This window comes from Ursus arctos, unplaced genomic scaffold, assembly GCF_023065955.2.
Source record: "Ursus arctos isolate Adak ecotype North America unplaced genomic scaffold, UrsArc2.0 scaffold_36, whole genome shotgun sequence".
In the NCBI taxonomy this organism is placed as follows: domain Eukaryota; kingdom Metazoa; phylum Chordata; class Mammalia; order Carnivora; family Ursidae; genus Ursus; species Ursus arctos.
Window position 1 is genome coordinate 23,766,707 of NW_026623050.1, and position 19,469 is coordinate 23,786,175.

The 19,469-nt window shown below is 44.7% G+C and overlaps 2 protein-coding genes across 4 annotated transcripts in view; one reads left to right on the forward strand and one right to left on the reverse strand.

The window, feature by feature from the left end:
- Window positions 1-17,680, reverse strand: part of MYO1E (myosin IE) — a 188,804-nt gene extending 171,124 nt beyond the window's left edge. Inside the window, exon 1 of the mRNA XM_026518589.4 lies at window positions 17,289-17,680. Coding sequence (XP_026374374.3) covers window positions 17,289-17,291 — 3 coding nt within the window. The 5' untranslated portion in view covers window positions 17,292-17,680. The remainder of the gene's footprint in view (window positions 1-17,288) is intronic.
- A 134-nt stretch (window positions 17,681-17,814) lies between these two features.
- FAM81A (family with sequence similarity 81 member A) overlaps window positions 17,815-19,469 on the forward strand; it is a 130,092-nt gene continuing 128,437 nt past the window's right edge. The window contains exon 1 of one of the 3 annotated variants that reach the window (XM_057306306.1): window positions 17,815-17,913. The gene's annotated coding sequence lies outside the window, so the exon portion shown is untranslated. The remainder of the gene's footprint in view (window positions 17,914-19,469) is intronic. The other 2 variants (XM_057306305.1, XM_057306309.1) reach the window with 2 other exon arrangements.

Below are 19,469 nucleotides of genomic sequence, written 5' to 3' on the forward strand. Positions count from 1 at the left end.
CTGTAAATTTAACAGTTTTTCACAGCATCCAAGAGAAGAGAAGAGAAATCTGTTATTGGAATGAATAATTACTGAGGATCCGTTCTGTATTGTCCCACTTTGTACCTGCTTTGAGGTAGGTGTTCGTTTTCTTCCTACAGACGGGGAAACAGAACACACGGGGTAGGTAACCTGCTTGGGGTCACCCATCTGAAAAGTGGCAGAGGAGGGATTTACATTGAGGGTCACCTGAAGGGAAGTTCTGTTGTGAGAGGAGCTGTCTGTTCCTGGACACGTGCGGATCACGGCTGGGGTCCACGGGCCAGCAGCATAGGCACCTCTTCGGATGTTCTGGGAACTGCAGAACCTCAGGCCCCACCCCAGATCTGCTGATTCTTTTTTTTTTTTTAAGATTTTATTTATTTATTCGACAGAGATAGAGACAGCCAGCGAGAGAGGGAACACAAGCAGGGGGAGTGGGAGAGGAAGAAGCAGGTGCCCCAGAAAGAAAGCATTTCAAGAGGCCAGTATACCCGATTTAACCAACCTCAGTGTATTTAAGCTTCTTCAACCCACCCTTCCGAGAGTCTTCCCCTTCCCAAAGTCCAATTCCACCCTGCACTGAGAATTATTGTCCTAGTGCATTGCAAAGTTTTTTGATCCAAAATGTGTCATTTACGTGAAACTTAAAAAATGCATTTACTACATGAGCCAGATAGTCTCATATTTGGAGTTCTTTGTCATAGGTGAAGAAACAAACCTTCTCTACATTTCTACATTTTGAAAAGCAAACCACAGCTCTGTAAAGGCACAGTTTGTCAGGCTAAATATCAACATTCCTTTGCATGCATTAATCTTTTAACCCCAAAAACTCAAGTATGGGAGCCAAGTGAACATAGCTGCATTAAGATCAGGCTCCAGAATAATCTACTGCTTGTTGTATAGACACAGTGCCTATGATTTCTTTCTTAAATCCGTCCCTTTCACTTTCTCTATCCCACACCCAGAAAAACTCCAATTTAGGGAAGGCCACACCTATCACTAAGAGCTAACCAACCTTTCAAAAAAAACATCAGGAGCAAACGTTAAGAGCCATTCAAAACCAAAGGAAATGCCAAGACACTCAAAAAAAAGTTCTACTCTCAATGCAAATGAAGCTACCGGAATTGGTGGGGAGCAGAATAAACAAAACAATTAAGCCATTAGCATGTCTCCTTGGAGATAAACTGGCCTTTGGAGGAGGGCAAAACCAGATCCCACTGGGGCAGGTGAGTGGTTAGTACACTAAGGTGAAAAAAAAAAAAAGGCAGTAAATTCTCCACTTTAAACCTGAACAGATAGAAACTCGATCAGGTAATAATTTTACATTCTGATGGTCCACATAGCTGAACGAGGAAAACCTTCTTATCCTATCTTTTATATCACCCAAAACAGTCACAGTTCACACCTGATTTGGAATGGTCCCCTTTGGAGTTGGGAACTTCTCCCCAGAGAGCCTGGGTGATTTTTGTTTCCATGTCTGCTTGGAAAGGGCAGCACTCCCCCTTAAAGGGGCAAGTTGGGACTGGCTGTGTGGCCTTGGGCAATCCCGTAACCTCTTTGCGTGAAGGTTGTAATAAAGAGAGTGAGAGTCGGATGTAGAGGCCATTCCAGCCCACCAGCTTCCCTCTGCCGTCTCTGCCTTCCAGGAGCTGAGCTGAAGTTGCTAATATCCTGTTCTATTAAAAGAAAACTCAAAAGGAAGCTCAAAACTCAAAAGGTTTTATCTGAGGGGCCTATTTTTATCTTTGAAAAACATTTCCAGTTTACAATCAGTTGTCTACTGTAATCCACCAGCTCTCATCAAGCCTCATTCTCTGGAGGCTGCAATGCCACCCCCAAGTTGCACTGGCGACTTTCAGCTCTGCCTGCATTTTCAGTCTAGTGGGGAACAACAGTCTGGTTCCATTCAGCAAAGTTGCTGATTCTACCACATGCCAGGCATTTCGCCAGGTGATGGAAACAGAAAAATGAGTGTGACATGGACGGTGTCCCCTTAAGGACAGCCTAGTCGTGATGTGGGAAACAGAGGCAAAAGAAAACCTAATTTCCTTACTATTTACAGCCCATTCACAAGTCCTTAAAACAGGCAGAGTGACATTCCTCCAGGAACTCAGCCGCCTCGATGTTAAGGCTTGGCTAAGGGCAAAAGGCAAGCTTAGCCTGATCCCCCAGGATCCTGTAAATCTACTTTAACATGTAAAAATTCCTTTGGAAACTTCCTTTATCTCTAACCACCCCCCCCCCCAAGATACAAGTTGGCAATCATCCCCCAAGCATATGACCCACACCGATATACATCAGAAAAGTCTCATGACTAAGGTTTTACTAGACAGTAATAAAAGACCTTTTCCTAACAATAACTAGCCCCTCAAGGTCCTGGGAACCTTGCTTCCAAAATTCCTTAGAGACTTACGCTATCCCTAACCCCCTCCCAACTTGAGGGTATAGAATGGGCCACTCCTCATGACCCCGGTGCAGCTCTTTCTGCCCACGGGTCCTGTCCCCGTGCTTTTAATAAAAATCACCTTTTTGCACCAGAGACGTCTCAAGAATTCTTTCTTTGTGGTCAGCTTAGAACCCTAACATCTTTCCTACATCAGTAGGACAGGACAATAAACAAATATTTAATGAATTAGTATCACTCAAAAACCCCATTGGTAGGAGGGCCCCAACGGACCTTGCCTGTCTCAACTCCGCTATTCCTAGTCTATAAGCCATTCAAAATCTCACTCAGAATGTTCTAACTGGTGATCATACCTATCTTTCCAGACCCCACCAGTTACTCGGACTTCTCCCCTTTCTACCTGCCTCACCTTGGAGGCCATTTTTTTATTCTCTGGAGAACTTAGAATACCTCACCCCATCCACCTGGAGTGGAGTGTGGAAAGCATACTCCAGAAAGCTCAAAACGTGCAAGTCCGCCCATTCTGTTAGCTGCTGAGTTCCAGCACAAAGATTTCACGAGGCCAGTTTGAACTTACCAGTATTTGGATTATCTGTGAATCTTAAACATCTGAATTCAACCTGTCCTCCAAAACCACAAAGCGACTAAAAAAGCGTACTGCTTCAAAATCCCATTTCGATTCTTTCAATCCCTTCCTCCATCTGTATCTCTGCCTGTTCCTGAAACATCCGCACTTGTGAAGATCACTGGCAACAGATACAATAGATTCCATTTTCTGGGAGAACTATTTTTCTTCACAGATTCCCAAGCAGCTGGGGGGCAAGGGAGTGGTGTTTGCCCTGGTTTCAACATGATCGCTGGCTGGTGAGTGAAGACAGGTACGATGGGCACACTGATTCTCCTGCCTTCAGTGAATGAGCGGCTCGGCTTTCGGGTGCCCTTTTAAGTATCTTTATCCTCCTTTTCCTCTCTGTCCTCACCATTCCATCTCTCCAGAGGCAAGCTGAATGAAGTGAGGAGTGACACCGACATCAGCCAACTTCATCGTTCCCACTAAAATCAAAGGCTCCGGTGACATTTGAATCACAGGGTGCTTTCACTGCCTCACCCCTCCCTGTTTCACTCCATGAACTGAGTAACCAAGAGCAGCAGTTTATTGGCGTGTGGGCAGTTCTGCCCTCTCTCTACTCAAAATAAAGACCAAGGGGGTGGTTTTAAAGACTATACTCACACACAACAGAAGGAAAGGCAAGTATTTTTCCCCAGTATGTTTCAAAATAGCACTGGGGGTGCCTGGGTGGCTCACTTGGTTAGACGTCTGACCAGCTCAGGTCATGATCTTGGGGTCCTGAATTCAAGCCCCACATGGGCTCCCTGCTCAGTGGGGAGTCTACTTTTCCCTCTCCCTCCGCCCCTTCCCTGCTCACACTCTCTCTCAAATAAAGAAATAAAATCTTTAAAAAAAGAAAAAGAATGCAAGTATTGAGAAAGTCATATGGCACTTAGGCTTATCTCAAACTTTCTACAAAATAAAAATTAGTACTATATACCTACTAAGACAAATCACAAAATGAGGTAGGATACAAAGATGAATAAGGGCTCTACCTGAAAAGTAACTGACCAGAAGAGAAGATAAATGGTGCATAAACAATCATGAAACCTTTGCAGACAGAGACAGCCATGGGATTTTGAAGACAACTTCCAACTCTGAGACCCAAGAAGGTGGAACTGGGACTGGCCTAAAAGGAGAATTAGACCATTGGGATGGGGAATTAACTGTGGCTAAACATCAGCCAAACTGAGAACATCCAAGCCTGTAAAGGGCACAGCGAGTGGTTGGACCTGGCCAGGCGATCCAGGTAAGGGATAAAACAAAAAGGTAAACTGAAGCAACACTGCAGAGGTCGAATCCAGAGGACTCGGCAACTGGTGGAATCTTTCATTCGCTACATCTTAGATGTAGAGTACATAAAATATGTACCTGACACGGACGTACGACTGCTGCAAAAACTGAAGACTGATTCATCCCCCCAAACAACGATGACAGTGCCTGTTGCCTCTGTAGACCAGACAACACTTGACATGCTGGTGCTCCACAGTCACTGGAGAGGTGCTAAGCAGGCTTCCACCGAGGATGAGAAAGAGGGCTGCGACCAAGGTGGGAGGAGAAGGCTGCCCTTCTTGTGGCGGCCTTAATTATGCGTCCCACTTCTGGGCAAGTGCAAACTATGCCTCCTGCCTTCTCCAACCCTTCTGCATTTAGAAAGGCAAGAACCTCGTAAGGAAAGAACAGAACACTAGATAGAGGATGTGGAAGGGGCTTGGGTCAAGGAAGAGAAAGAGCTAGAAGGAAGAGGCTATCCAAGCTCTAATTTTTGTTTCCCCTACACCCTAAACCCTAGTCCTAGATAACAGAAACAGAGCACAGAAATCTGCTCCACCATCCAGTCACTGGAGCCCAGCAATTTCCTTCTCATTATGTGCCCTCAATTAATAAATATTAATTTTATAATTAATAACAATAAATCCTTCCCAGGAAAATAAGGAGCTTTCAATTATTTACATAAAGTCAAAACCTTATGCCCTTGATTTATATTTGAAGTCTATATTGGAAGTACAGACTTCTCTTCGTGATCACTGGAGAATTTAAAAACATAATAAATATAAGACCAATGCTGTGACTCTGTTTTTATGATTTATTTTTATTTTTTATATATTTTTTTAAAGATTCTATTTATTTGTCAAAGAGACAAAGAGAGAGCACAAGCAGGGGGAGCGGCAGGCAGAGGGAGAAGCAGGCTCCCTGCTGAGCACGAAGCCCAGTGCAGGACTCGATCCCAGGACCCTGGGATCATGACCTGAGCCGAAGGCAGCCGCTTAACTGACTGAGCCACCCAGGCAGCCTTCTATGTTTTATTTTTATTCTGAAAAATCAAGTTAGTTGCCAAAAAATAAGACCTACCATTACTTCACGGTAACTTATAATGGTTTAGTGTCTACAGGAATCTTACAAAAAAATTTAACTTACCACTTTCCACCTCCCTTTTCTCTAGTGCTTTATTATCTTTGGTTTTCAAACTTTTCCAGTAAAAGCAGGTTTAGGACCAAGATCCCTGGATTGTGGCTCAAGAGAAAAAGACTTGTAACTCTAAGGCCACCTCTTCTATTAATTTGCCAAGCGACCTTGGTCGGGTTATTTAAATTCTTTGGACCTTAGAGGGACATATGAGGAGGCCATGGACCACTTTGGGGATTTATGAATCTTCTTCCCAGGAAAAAATGCACATATGAACATGGACACAAACTTAAGCAAACAATTTCATTGAATTCCCAAGTCTCCAGGATATTTCTTATCTGGCAGTCTACATTTAAATGCATCTGATCTTTGAAAGCAACAAATATTATTTGTAGAGTCATCACCATGATGCAGGCATGTGGAAGAAGGGATGAAGAGACCAATAACCATGAACTGGGTTCTATGAACCCTAATTAATCATATAGTGCCTGAGTAGAGTTAAGACTGCGGGGTACGGAGTGACCCCCATCCTGCAATCCAAGACAACATATGCCGAGATATCATTGCTCCATACTCCTGCAGACGAAATGGGGACAAGTATCAAGAAGACTGCCCAGTGACTGGAGATATCTACGTTATTCTGTAAAACAAACCCCCTACTGGGGCGCCGGGGTAGCGCAGTCGTTAAAGCGTCTGCCTTCGGCTCAGGGCGTGATCCTGGCGTTCTGGGATCGAGCCCCACGTCAGGCTCCTCCGCTGGGAGCCTGCTTCTTCCTCTCCCACTCCCCCTGCTGTGTTCCCTCTCTCACTGGCTGTCTCTCTGTCACATAAATAAATAAAATCTTAAAAAAAAAAAAAAAAGCCCCTACTGTTAAAAGTCAGAGGGAATTACCAAAGAGTGATTAGTGCCAAGAGCTGTTTTGCTTATTTAAAAGCCAACCTGATACACAGATAGGATAAAATGATACCTAAGATTTGCTCCAAAATAAACCAAGGGAAGGTGAGAATACAGAAAACAGGACTGGAACAATTATATGCCAATAAATTAGACAACCTAGAAGAAATGGATAAATTCCTAGAAACATACAACTTACCAACACCATATCATGAATTTGGTAAATTCTACCAAATATTTAAAGAAGCATTAATGCCCCTCTCAAATTCAAAAATGAAGGAGGGGGGCGCCTGGGTGGCACAGCAGTTAAGCGTCTGCCTTCGGCTCAGGGCGTGATCCCGGCGTTATGAGATCGAGCCCCACATCAGGCTCCTCCGCTGGGAGCCTGCTTCTTCCTCTCCCACTCCCCCTGCTTGTGTTCCTTCTCTCGCTGGCTGTCTCTATCTCTGTCAAATGAATAAATAAAATCTTAAAAAAAAAAAAAAATGAAGGAGGAAGGAATACTTCATTTTACGAGACCATTATTACCCTGACCAAAACCAGACAAGAACACCACAAGAAAATCACAGGTCCTGATGAACATAGATGCAAAACTCCTCAACAAAATCCTAGCAAACCAAATTCAGTAATACAGCAAAATGATCATATGCCAAGATCAAGTGGGATTTATTCCAGGGATTCAGGGATGGCTCAACATCCAGAAGTCAATCAGTGTGATACACCCCATGAACAAAATGAAGAAAACAAGATCAGCCATGAGTTGTCAAGTTTGTTGAAGCTGGGGGGATGAGTTTTCTCCCCATTTGTGTAGTTTAAAAAGAGAGAGGGAGAAAATGAGAAAGGCAAAGTGAAAGATCCACGGGTTAATGGATTTTTGAGAACCGTGTCCAAAGCTAAGTGAATCCTCAATTCACATCTCGTTGAGGAGCCCGCGGACAGCACAGCCCGTGGCTCAGAGGATATGGAATTGACATGGGGTTATTTGGGGCACCATCTTACAGTCCAAAAGATACGACTTTCAACCAAGACAAAAAAGTATTTTTGTGTGTGTGAAGCAAGTCTTTGTCCACATGGCAGCTCAGTGCTGGCTGCAACGGCAGGATTAGGCAGTGAGCAGTATTGTCCCCACCTGTTCCAAACAGTATTGTTCCACCCCTCTGTCCAACAGGCCGTACAGCCCAGACTGGTTTGGCATGATTCACTGCACTCTCAGTTTGGACTTACTTGTAAAATATTTGTTATTTTCACAAAGCTCCCTCTAACAGATAGAGAATTATTTTTCTTCTGGTTGTTAGCTTCTGCTTTTACTTTTTTTCTCCAACAAAAATAGCAATTTAAAGATCATACTGAGTCTCCATAATGCGAAAGAATGGCAGTTCCAATCCCTCGTGCTTTGGGAAAAAAGCAGTCGTCGTTATCAGGAGCCATGGGAGCTTCGGCCCTAACAGAGGTTCAAGGGGTCAGCCAGGGAGAAACTGAGGCTGCCACTGAGTCTATTCCTGCCTCCACGTATTCACCCAGAACTGTCGCTGAGCCCTCACGTGGTCCTCTGCCACACCGACTCTGGGCTTGGCCACGGGACTCGCTTTGGCCAATGGGACGACAGCAAGCATGATGCAAGCTGAGGTTCTAAACACGTGTGTGCTGGGGCTTGCTTTCTCTTTCACTGTTCATGGGAATCCTGTGTCCACCGCTATGTAAACAAGCCCGGACTGGCCGGCTGTGACAAGATACATGGCCAAGGCACCTCCACTGCCCCACGCGAAATTGGGCAGATATCTGACATGGGAGTGAGCACATCCTAGATCACCCTTCCCTAGCCAAGCCATCAGCTGACCACAGGGATCTGAGGACCATCCAGCCCACAACTGCCCCACCAATGCACAAATCATGAGAAATATGATAAATGTTGATTGCTTAAACTACCAAGTTTGGGGTGGTTTCTTAAACCAAAAGCCAGCAGACACAATAGGGTGAGAAAAGGTGACGAATGTACTAAACATCCTGGGATGCAATGCCTAAGGACACTTTACATAACACTTAATGGGACTTAATAATGATTTGATTGTATGTCAACTGTCAATTAAAATAATCTGACACAGATCCACAATTGACCATACTCCCTAATATTCATCTCAACACAATGTTTGCTACAACTCTTGGAATGAAAATGTATGGGCTTCAGAGGTTTATGAACCTCCTAAAATTATATGAAGAATTGTATGTTTATGTGTCTTTTCTTAATTGGAAAAGGATGTTAAAAGTATGGAGAATAACGTAAGTATCTAGGCACACACTGGCCAGAATTAACAATACTATTTTATTGTATTCACTAATATACAAAGCAAATAAAACATTACCAATAGTGTTAAAGTTAGTCAATTGACCCGGTCTTTTCCCTTTTCTCCAACTTTTTTTTTTTTTTTTTTTTTTAAGTAATCTCTACACCAAAGCTGAGGCTCGAACTCACAGCCCTGGGATCAAGAGTCAGACTCTCTACCAACCGAGCCAGCCAGGAAGGCCTTCTCCTTCCCTCTTTAGCAGCTTGAATTCGGTATCTTTCCAGTCCATTGGTTTGCATTTTTAAAAGAATATATACAAGAATATATATCCCCAAATAATATATATAATTTCGTGGGTTTTAATTTTTCTTAAATGGTTTTTATTATATGTATCTTTCTACAACTTGCCTCTTTACCAAACACTACTTTTGTGAGATCTATCCATATTGATACCCTATTATCAATAAGTCGCATGTACTTATGCATTTCTCTAATAATGGGCATTTAGACTGTTCCTGCTTGGTTTTGATTTTACTCTTACAAACACTGTTGGGACAGGTCAATAGCTTCCAACATGTTTTCAGAGGACCTCAGGACACCCCCAAATATTAGGAATGTCTGACAATCTGATAGGGGAAAGTTGAATTGCTATCATTTTCTAGACATATTTCTGCATTTGAGCGTTCCCAAGTCTCGGAGGAAGCCATCTTTATTTAGACTCTAAAATAGCTTAATAGATCCATCTACATTTCAGTCCAAATTTCTTATAACAAAGGTCTGCACCTACGCGGGTCACTAAAAGCAACCTTTTTTTTTTTTTTGGTGCTGAAAAGCCCTACAATTGGACAATGATACTGTCCAAATCATTCTATTGCCAAGAAAGGTTATGTTAAGTTGCTGTCAACATCAAATGCTGGTCACGCCAATGAAATCACTAAGAGACTAATGATATGGTATCCTAAGTTTTTATTTGTTTTCTGTCATGTACAAGGACTAACAGCCTAGATTTCTTGTGGTTATCTTGTCTCCCTTATTTTCTACCTTTTTAATCTAATTGAGGTCAGAGACCTTTCTAACATGACTTTTACTTTTCCACTTATTCCCTGTGTGATATCATCCAGTACCCAAACTTTGTGATATGCCAAGTTGCAAAACAAGGAAATTAAAGCCCAGACCCTTACTACTCATTATAGGCAATGTTCTTGGGTCTGAATTATCCCACTCTGGTACTACTGAGTAAAATTAACTAAGATAGATTGTTTTTTAATCAACTTTACCTTCCCCCAGAAGTATGTGAAATGATTAAGCATTATACAGATACCTGGATTCAGAAATTTCAAATTAGAAACAATTCATGCAATTGCTTGTGAAAGAGCATAAAATTAACAGAACTGGTTCATTACATACCAGTTGTAGGCCCCTTAACAGTTCTCCTTCCCTTGCTACACTTTGGTTTCTTACCTGTAAAATGGCAGCAAAAACCATCACTGGTGCAAGGGCGAAATGAACTCATCACAAAATGAAAGCTCCTTGTTATCATTCCTCCATTGGACCCTGAGCTCCTCACAAACAAGGCAGCGCTTAATTCATCTGTGATTTCCCAGTGGTTGCCACCATATTTGGCAAGGATTCCTACATACTAAGCAGGTGTCCTATAACCTCTTTTGCAACTACTGTTGTCTTTTCCACTTTGGGGTTCAAAGCTCTCCATCTCCCAACTACTTGCCTTCTCTGATAAGACCGCTCACACTTGTTAAGTTGGAGCCAGAGGCCTGAGCACCCGCTGGTGGTCACATGTTTGAGTCCCAACACCATAATCTACCAATAGCACCCACCTTTGAGCCAGGATTTGGGAGTGTGGAGTGTTGCCCAAGCCTGCCTCTCCTGCTTCCGGCTCTGCACCAAAGAGGGGGCTACATGTCTCAGGAGCAACACATGGCTGAGCACTTCTTTACTGACCAGAGTGGTTCCAGGGCGTACAGAGAGGGCCTCCCCCGGACATAGCTTTGGAGGCAAAGTTTCTGTACACTTATGACAGGCTGGATAATCAGGGTACATGGAAATTATCATACTACCCCCTAAATATGATAAATATGCTTACCAAGGAAAAGGATTTATAAAACAGGTGGGAAAATATCGAGCCCAAACTGTACATTTGCCCCATAAGCACAACTACAGAAAAGTGATGTGCACTTGGATAGGCTGGAAGGAAACCCAAAGACAGGAAAATAATTACTGTTAGGGTAGTGGTATCATGGGTGGTTTCTTCTAAATTTATTTCTAAAAATCTTTTAAAGTTGTTACAATAATGAATCAAAAATAAATGACCTTCCATCTCCAACCAGGCTTTTTTGAAGGAAAGAAAGAAAGAGTCATGTCTAGACTCTAAGGAAATAAACTCTAATCCACCACTACGGTTTGGTGGGAAAAGCCTTCTTAGGTTGGGATCAAAAAACCTGGGTCTTGGCACCAGCTCAGCCAAATCCTCTCTCCGAGGCTTCAGAAGTCATTTAACCCCTCTAAACCTCTCTATAAAAATCCTGCAAAAAGACTGAGGATAGCATTCTTTTTTTAAGATTTTATTTTTTTAAGTAATCTCTGCACCCAACGTGGGGCTTGAACTCACAACCTCAGGTCAAGGTCTCATACTCCACCTACTGAGCCAACCAGATGCCTCTAGGATAGAATTCTTCAACACTCTCCTGGGCGGTCTACAATATAGTATGTTTTACTTTTCACACGTAGCATATCATTATAAAGTCCCATGAATGAACTTTTAACAAACACATCAGAACTCAAAACATGGGGGCGCCTGAGTGGCTCAGTCGTTAAGCGTCTGCCTTCGGCTCAAGGCGTGATCCCGGCATTCTGGGATCGAGCCCCACATTGGGCTCCTCCGCTGGGAGCCTGCTTCTTCCTCTCCCACTCCCCCCTGCTTGTGTTCCCTCTCTTGCTGGCTGTCAAATAAATAAATCTTAAAAAAAAAAAAAAGAAAATTAAAAAAAAAAACAACAAAGAACTCAAAACATGGGAGAGAATAATCCGGCCCCCTTCAGAGCAGTTCTTCTATTTATTCCTGGAAAGAGCCACGTCCTCTTTGTCCTCCAAAGCCTGTTCTATATGATATTTCATGTCTTCGGTAGGGCCCATCTTTTCTCCTGTGAGGCAGAATGTAACTTCCAGAAACAGCTGAGAGGGCCGTGGTGTGAAGTCTGGTGAGTAAGATGGGTGATCAGACTGAACACTAACATTTTAGGTCATAAAGGAAGTAAGAAAAATAGATTTTCTTAAACGGCCATTCAGCAGTGCTTTGTACATTAATGCCATTGTTCCCTGGTGGCAACTCAGAAGGGAAGGCTGACCTCACTGGGAGGTCCAGTTGCAGGTTCCAAGGCTTGTTAAAGCCAATGCTTCTATTTCACGGAGCACTCTTGACTAGTTCTGCTTCTCTCAAGTGTGGCTGTCATAAAGATAGGTAACAAAAAACAAAAACAACCACCCCCCCCCCATAGGCACACACAAAACCCCAGAAACAAAAAAACTTTCCTAGGATGCCCCAAAACCTTTTGTCTCTGCCAAAATAAATTATGAGGTTGAAATTCAAAACACAATTTGTTTACCATTATTACAGAATGTGCTTGTAAGGCCAAGATGTTTATTTTTAATACCTTTGGCATTTAACCTTTAACACTCTTATTGCTCTGCAAATATTAAGTCCCATCAAGGTAAAAAAAATAAAAATATTAAAAACTCACCATTTTAATCACATATTGATGAACACACAATTGCTGCAGCTTCGTACGAAAAAAATAGTAGGTGACTCATACTTGGAAAATCATGACTGTACATAATTTCTACATATTCCATAATGAAGCTCATAAAACTTTCCATTTGTATACAGGGTTCAAAATATTTCTGCTTTTTGAAGCTGATGAAAGCTTTCACAAGTTCTTACCAAGTAATGAGACTCAATCCTTTCTCATTAGGAGATGCAAAGTACTCCATGTTCTCTCTGTTATTTAGTCTCACATGAGCTCATGACATTAACACTGAGTACAGGAGCAAAAAGTCATATTCCAAGTCATATTTACCAAAATGCTCATTATCTAGCCCCAAGAAGAACCCCAGAGACAGACCTCAAACTCATGAGAGTCAACTGGGAAAGGAGGAATAACAGGTCCAGCATGCTTAGTATAGGGCAGGGGGGCATTTTCACCCAAAGAGGGGGGTGATGAGTTAAGAAAGAGAAATTCAATATACACCCTCACCACTCAACACAATTTACATACCCACACTGGTGTATAGATAGCTTCGAATCTGGATGCAGATTTTCCCTGTTCATAGCTTGGAGGTTCCATGTGCTGAAAATACCAAACAACTCCCTTTCTTAAGGGAAACCCAGTGGGAAGGTGTGGATGCCTCCATAAAACACCGTTACTGGCATATAGCTGAAGCTTAGATCTTCCTGCTGGGGAATGAATGGAAGGAAGCACGTTGTTCGCAGGGATACCACTCTGAGATTTACAATAGAGTGGCTGCAAACAGCTGACCTGCAGGTGTTCAGCCTCTCAGCAATGACCAGAACACTTTAAAAATTAGCAGGCCCGGCATAACAATTTGGATTTCCAGCTTCCCTTGAAATATGTAATATGGTCCATGTAACCATGGTAATATGGTAGATACAACTAACCATGGCCTAAGGTCGAGTAATGGTGCCTTTTCAGAGGGGCATATTTACTCTCTAGGGGCCAGCCTCACCCCATCGAAAATTGTATCCTGTAGATATTTGAGTTTGCAACCACGGATAAAGCTGAAATCCCCAGCAAGAGTGTGGGGGAGGTGGCCTCCACCTTCCACAACTGTCTGCTTCCTCCACTTCTCGTCCCTCTCCATCTGCTGCTCCACTGGCCTTCCCTTCGTGCCCCGCGCTGATCAAACTTTAACCATGAGGCTGGCCAACTCACACTGGCCCCTAGATGAGGTCGTGAACTCCACATCTTTCCCTAACCCCTCAGCGCCCATCAAAACTTTTCTGGGGGTGCCTGGCTGGCTCAGACCAAGAGTCTCTTGATCTCGGGATTATAAATTTGAGCCCTGTGTTATCTCAGGATTATAAATTTGAGCCCGGTGTAGCGATTACTTAAAAATAAGATCTTTAAAAAAAATTTTTTTTTTTCTATACCTCAACCCAATTTTTTGTTTTATTTTGGTTTTGTATTCTGTCGTTTTGGCCAGGAAACTATTAGCAATTTTGATAAACTAAATCAGTGGGAATGGACTAGGTTACCTTCCCAGAAAACACATTTGAAATGGATTCCAGGCTTTCTAAATACATGCCCTGCCTGCACCCATAGGAACTTACCTACCTTGTAGTCAGCTCTCTGACAGATGGCTAGGTTCCTAAGTCTATTCCTGTGTATTTTTTATGACTGACATCTGCAATTTACTCACAAGTAATATGTGAGGAAAAGGGGATGTCTCCTGACCACAGCCTGAGGGGATGGCCGATTCAGATCTACTACAATATTTTAGTATATTTAAGTTCAGAGAAGCCCTATGAATAATAGTTTCTGCATCCAAAGTATACAGCAGAGCTTCAGACAGTCCAAACTGTCATGGCCACAAAGCAGAACTTCCTTTGTAAATGATAAAGCCAGATGCGAAATCTTAGTAGGGTATGATTATTGATTAAAGACAAAGGAGACTGTTGTACCCTCCTAACCAAGGTATACTAAATTATAAAGACATGCAGAGATTTTTTTTTTTTCAGTTCTTCAAGTCTCCTACAGAAAAAGGTACAAATTAATAGTGCCTGGTAGTGTTGTTGCTTCTCCAAAGATGGAGAAAAGTGTTCCAAAGGGAACTTTCAGCAAAGAGATAGGAGGTGAACTGTACACTGGATATTGTGCTCATGAATCAGAAAAGGACAATATTCCTTATGAGTCACAACTGAATGAGTCTTGGTAGGGCCTCAGGGATGGGTGGAGAGTCTTCCTGATGTGCTACCAGACTTCCTAAAAGATCACACACACAAACACGCAAACAACAATATAGGTGCGCTCCCTACCGCCCAGGCAAGGGCCCGATGAATTATATTCTCCATGCTAACCCTCAGCCACACCCACTGAAGGCAATGCCCCTTCTCTTCCTGTTCTAAGCAGCTGAAGGATGCAGCTGGGCAGACCCAGACAGATGTGAAACACGAAATGAAGCCTCATTTGGCTCGAAACCATCTTATATAAACAGTAAACATTATAACTGAGGTTTCTGACCATTTAAGATGGGTGATGCTCTGCTCTCAGACAACCTCACATACCTAATGAACAACGTCTCAAGCCAGAGAAGAAATGATTCATTTCATTTTTGCCAGGTTACTCTACATCTAGAAGATTGAGCTATGGTACATCTCCGATTTCAGGACAGCAGCTGTTTCAACTTTTTTCTTTTCTTTTTTTTTTTTTTAAGATTTTATTTATTTGACAGAGATAGAGACAGCCAGTGAGAGAGGGAACACAAGCAGGGGGAGTGGGAGAGGAAGAAGCAGCCTCCCAGCGGAGGAGCCTGATGTGGGGCTCGATCCCAGAACGCCGGGATCACGCCCTGAGCCGAAGGCAGAGGCTTAACCGCTGTGCCACCCAGGCGCCCCTGTTTCAACTTTTTTCCTGATGCACTGATGGTCTCCAGGCTGCCCCCAACGGGGTCATCTATGCTGCTGGCAGGGAACCCATCAATAGGTAGGTCACACCCTGTCCTCCCACAGACACACTACACAACTCTGGAAACAATTCTCTTCCTTAGAACGTGCCCCCTCTGCACCCTTTGATGACCATTTTCTTCAAAGCACTGCAGCCGAACTGAGCATGGAGATTCCGAGGTCTCCAGAAAAGGCATCTCAGACTACTTGGTCGCGTACCCAGCAAGAAAAATGAATTAACTAAGGGAAAGGGAATTTTCTCAAGGTAGCACTCAAGTATTTGAATTCAGTTAAGTTTCTTTAAGCTCTTGACATAAACACATTGATTTTCTTTTTTTTTTTTTTTTAGAAATATTGAACCATGGAAAATAATTATAGCAATTCCGAAGTACTAGGACTATCACATTGCTTAAGTTCAAGTGGCCAATCAGGTAGTGGCCCGATCAGGTGGCTCCTTCACCCAACCACACACTCAGTGTTAAGTAAATGGGTCTCTTACAGGGGTTCCAAAAATAATGTAGGTTAGACTGACTTCTTAAAGCCTGAAACTTAAAAAGGAAATTTATTTACAGATAAAGTGTCCTCTTAGGGAAGAGCAGAGGTGACACAATTTTGGATTAGGTAAAAAAAAAAAAAAAAAAAAAAGCTGCTGTCAAAGATAACCTTTTAAAGATGGTTTTGTTTTCAAGCATTCTTTTAAATAAACACAGCACTGGGTCTAGAGTTCTGTATGTACATTCGGATGGGCCTCTGCCCCATTTCTCAGGCTGGTCAAGCAGGACAGATTTTTAAATTGGTGCTGTACTAGTTACCGTTTTGACCTAACTCCACATTCACAGTCATTAAAACGAACAAAACAAGCAGAAGAGGATCCGGTCACCCACCCAAGCAGGGCTCTTTGAAAAGAAGCAAGTGTGGAAACTACGAAGCCCTGCAGTAGAACTTTTTTTTTTTTTCTTTCCTTCTCGGATGGACTGTCAATCTCTTCAAAACCGAGTCCTTGCTTTTGTGCTTGGGGAAGCAACGTACACCACACCAAGCCCCGGGGGATGCGGTTCAGGTTAATGGGGGCGGAGTGGCTATTGGGGGCGGGTTGAGGAAAAGTCAGAACCAAGTCATAGAAGAAGTCAACCACTTCCATGTATTCCCAAAGTGCCAAAGGAAAAAGAACAAAACACTCGACTTCCTCCCGTGCGACCGGTTCGCGGTACACCCGAAAAGCGCCAGTCACCTCGCCCTCGGGGAAGGGGTGGGGGGTGGGGGTGTTTACTCGGCCTCTCCGGCGCAAAGACCCAACGGGCGGGCGCCCCGCGAAATCGGGGCCGGCGAGGCTGCCGGCTGCGCCCGGTCACTTTCGCTCTCAGCCGCCCGCCCAGCGCCAGGTGCTCGGCCTACCTGGCGGTGCCGCCGGCCTTTGTGCTGCCCGCTCCGCCCCCGCCGGCGGGCGGCTGCCAGGCGGGACAGCTGCGGGCGGCGCAGGGGGCGGAGGGGCGGGGAGGCAGCCGTGCCCGCCGGCGGGGAGGGGAGCGCGGGGCGCGCTGGGGAGGGGGCGCGGCGAGCCGGCTGCCGCGCCGCGGAGCCGCGATCCCCGCAGCCGCGGGCGCGACGGCAGGGGCACCGGCGCTGCCCCACCGTCCCGGCGGGAAGAGAGGGGTCCCCGCCGAGGGCCGCGCCCCCGAGCGCGGAGCTGCCCACACGCTGGCTTCCGACAGCTGGCAGCCATAGCAACCCGGCCACAAAAAGTTTCGCGGCGCCCAGAGCGACTTGAAAGAAAGTTTTCCTTGGCCCCTCACTCCCTCTCCCCCACCCAGGGTTTACGGCAAGCGGCCGGCAATCAGAGCTCGCGACGTGCCGCCTCCCGCGTCCACCTTCTCCACCCCTGGCCTCGGCTGCGCGCCCAAGGTGGGTGCCCCGCGCCGGCGCTTCCTGCTCCATCCCAGGGTCAGGCGTCCCGGGACGCCGCGCGGCCAACTCACCATGGTGACTCGCGCAGCGGTCGCGCCTCTGCCGGGTCCGGCTGCCGGGGAGCTGGGGCTGGAACGCAGGCTCCTGGGCGAACTTCAAAAGTTGGTCCGCTTCGCCAAAAACAGGCTCTCGACACCCAAGCACTCACAGGAGCCAATGGGAACCCTGGGGGGACTCCATCCAGGCGGGATCCGCGGCGCTAGGTGAGGGCGAGAAGGAGGCGCCTTAGCAGGCGGGGCACATGCTACCGAAGGCAGGGGTCCACTCGGACCAGGCGCTCGCCGCCCGCCTAAGTGAGTCGGATGCTCTCCGCGCGTCTGCCTAGCTGCGCAGCCAGGATCGCTCCTTCTTTCTTCGGCCACTTACACTGTACTCCTCCGGCAGAGCCTCGGCTCGGGCTGGGCAATCTGTCCATAAATGGAGAATTCAGCTCAGGCCTGACCAATCAGGGTTTGTTTTCACAGCGTCACTCCTCGGGGAAACCGTGGTAGCCAACAAGCTTGGAGCTGCTGGAGTTTCCAAAGACCTCTGGATCCTGTAGTCCTCCGCTCTAGCTTCCAAAGAGCGCTGCTGACCTGGCTCGCTCCCGGGTGCAAGACCTCAACTGTGAGGAGAAAAACCCTCCGTGAAAGAGAGGTAAGCCTCTCTCTCGCTCTCTCTTTTTTTTTAAACGCGAAAATTACAGTAGGTGTGGCTTCCAAGCTGAAGGGGTATGATTTTCCCATAACTTTTTTTTAGAAGGAAATATTTTATCAGCATAAAAGATCAGAGTCGTGGCAGCAGCCCAAAGGAAATCCTTTTTCTTTCCAACGTCTGGATTGTGAGGAAAGTCAAAAATATCATTTCCCCTACCCCTCCTTTTACCTGAATTTCCTTGGAAAACAAAGGAAGGCGTCTTTCTTTCTTTCTTCCTTCCTTTCTTTTCTTTCTTTCTTTCTTTCTTTCTTCCTTTCTTTTCTTCTCTCTGTCTCTCTCTTTTGGACTTTTGAGTGGTGGAGAAGTTGCACTGCAGTGAGCAGAGGGACGGGGGAAAGATAAGCGGGGGTGGGGAGCACCATTCAACCTCAGTCAACCCTATCTGTTGAGAACAATTAGTACAACCATAACTGCAAACGCGAGTTATTCCAGAACGTGGAGTTACAAGACAAAAGGTGGGCAGTGAGATTGGAGGTGGGAGAAGAATCCTGACATAAGGTAGAGAGTCTGGTTTTATTGTTTTAAGAGTTCAGAAGGGAACCGTGGTGGGTTACAACAGGACTGTCCTCCCAGGACCTGTGGTGGGTAAGAGTTGAAACCTTCCAGCCTAGAGAAAGTATGAAGCATCGTGATTTATTGTGATTTAGTTTATGAACTTTGGTGGTAGACCTTCACTTATAGGGTCCTAGAGTTGGTATGGATGTGAAAAATCATCTTGCCTGGAATGGGTAAACAGAATGTGGTATATCCATACAACGGAGTACTATTCAGCCTTTAAAAAGGAAGTGCTGACGCAGGCCACAACGTGGACAAACCTTGGAAACATGTCAAGTGAAAGAAGCCGGGCACAGAGACCACGTATTAAATGATTCCATTTACATGAGAGTAAAGAATAGGGAAACCGATAGGAGAAAGTAAATCTATGGGGAAAATAAATTAGTGACTGCCAGGGATTGGGAGAAGAGGAGGATTTGAGTAATTACTAGTGGGTATGTGTTTTCTTATTGGGGTGATGAAAATATTCTGGAATTAGATAATGGTGATGGTTGCACAACTTTGTGAATATACTAAAAGCCACTGAATTTTATGTTTTAGAAGGGTATGTAGATTGTATCTCCATTTTAAAAATTGAAAGAAAATCATGTTGACTAAGGTCTTGTAGTAATCATCCACACAGTGAGGCAATAGATATCATTGAATGCCTACTATAGGTCAGCACAGCAACTGTGAGTATAATGGTTTCTTCCCTCACCAAGCTTACAGTTTTAGAAGGAACAAGACAGAAGATAATTTTATTTATTTTTTTAAAGATTGTATTTATTTATTTGCAAGAGAGCGAAAGCAAGAGAGATCACAGAGGGAGAGGGAGCAGCAGACTCCCCGCTGAGCAGAGAGCCCGACACGGGACTCGTTCCCAGGACCCTGAGACCACAACCCAAGTCGAAGGCAGGCACTTAACTGACTGAGCCACCCAGGCACCCCAGAAGATAATTTTA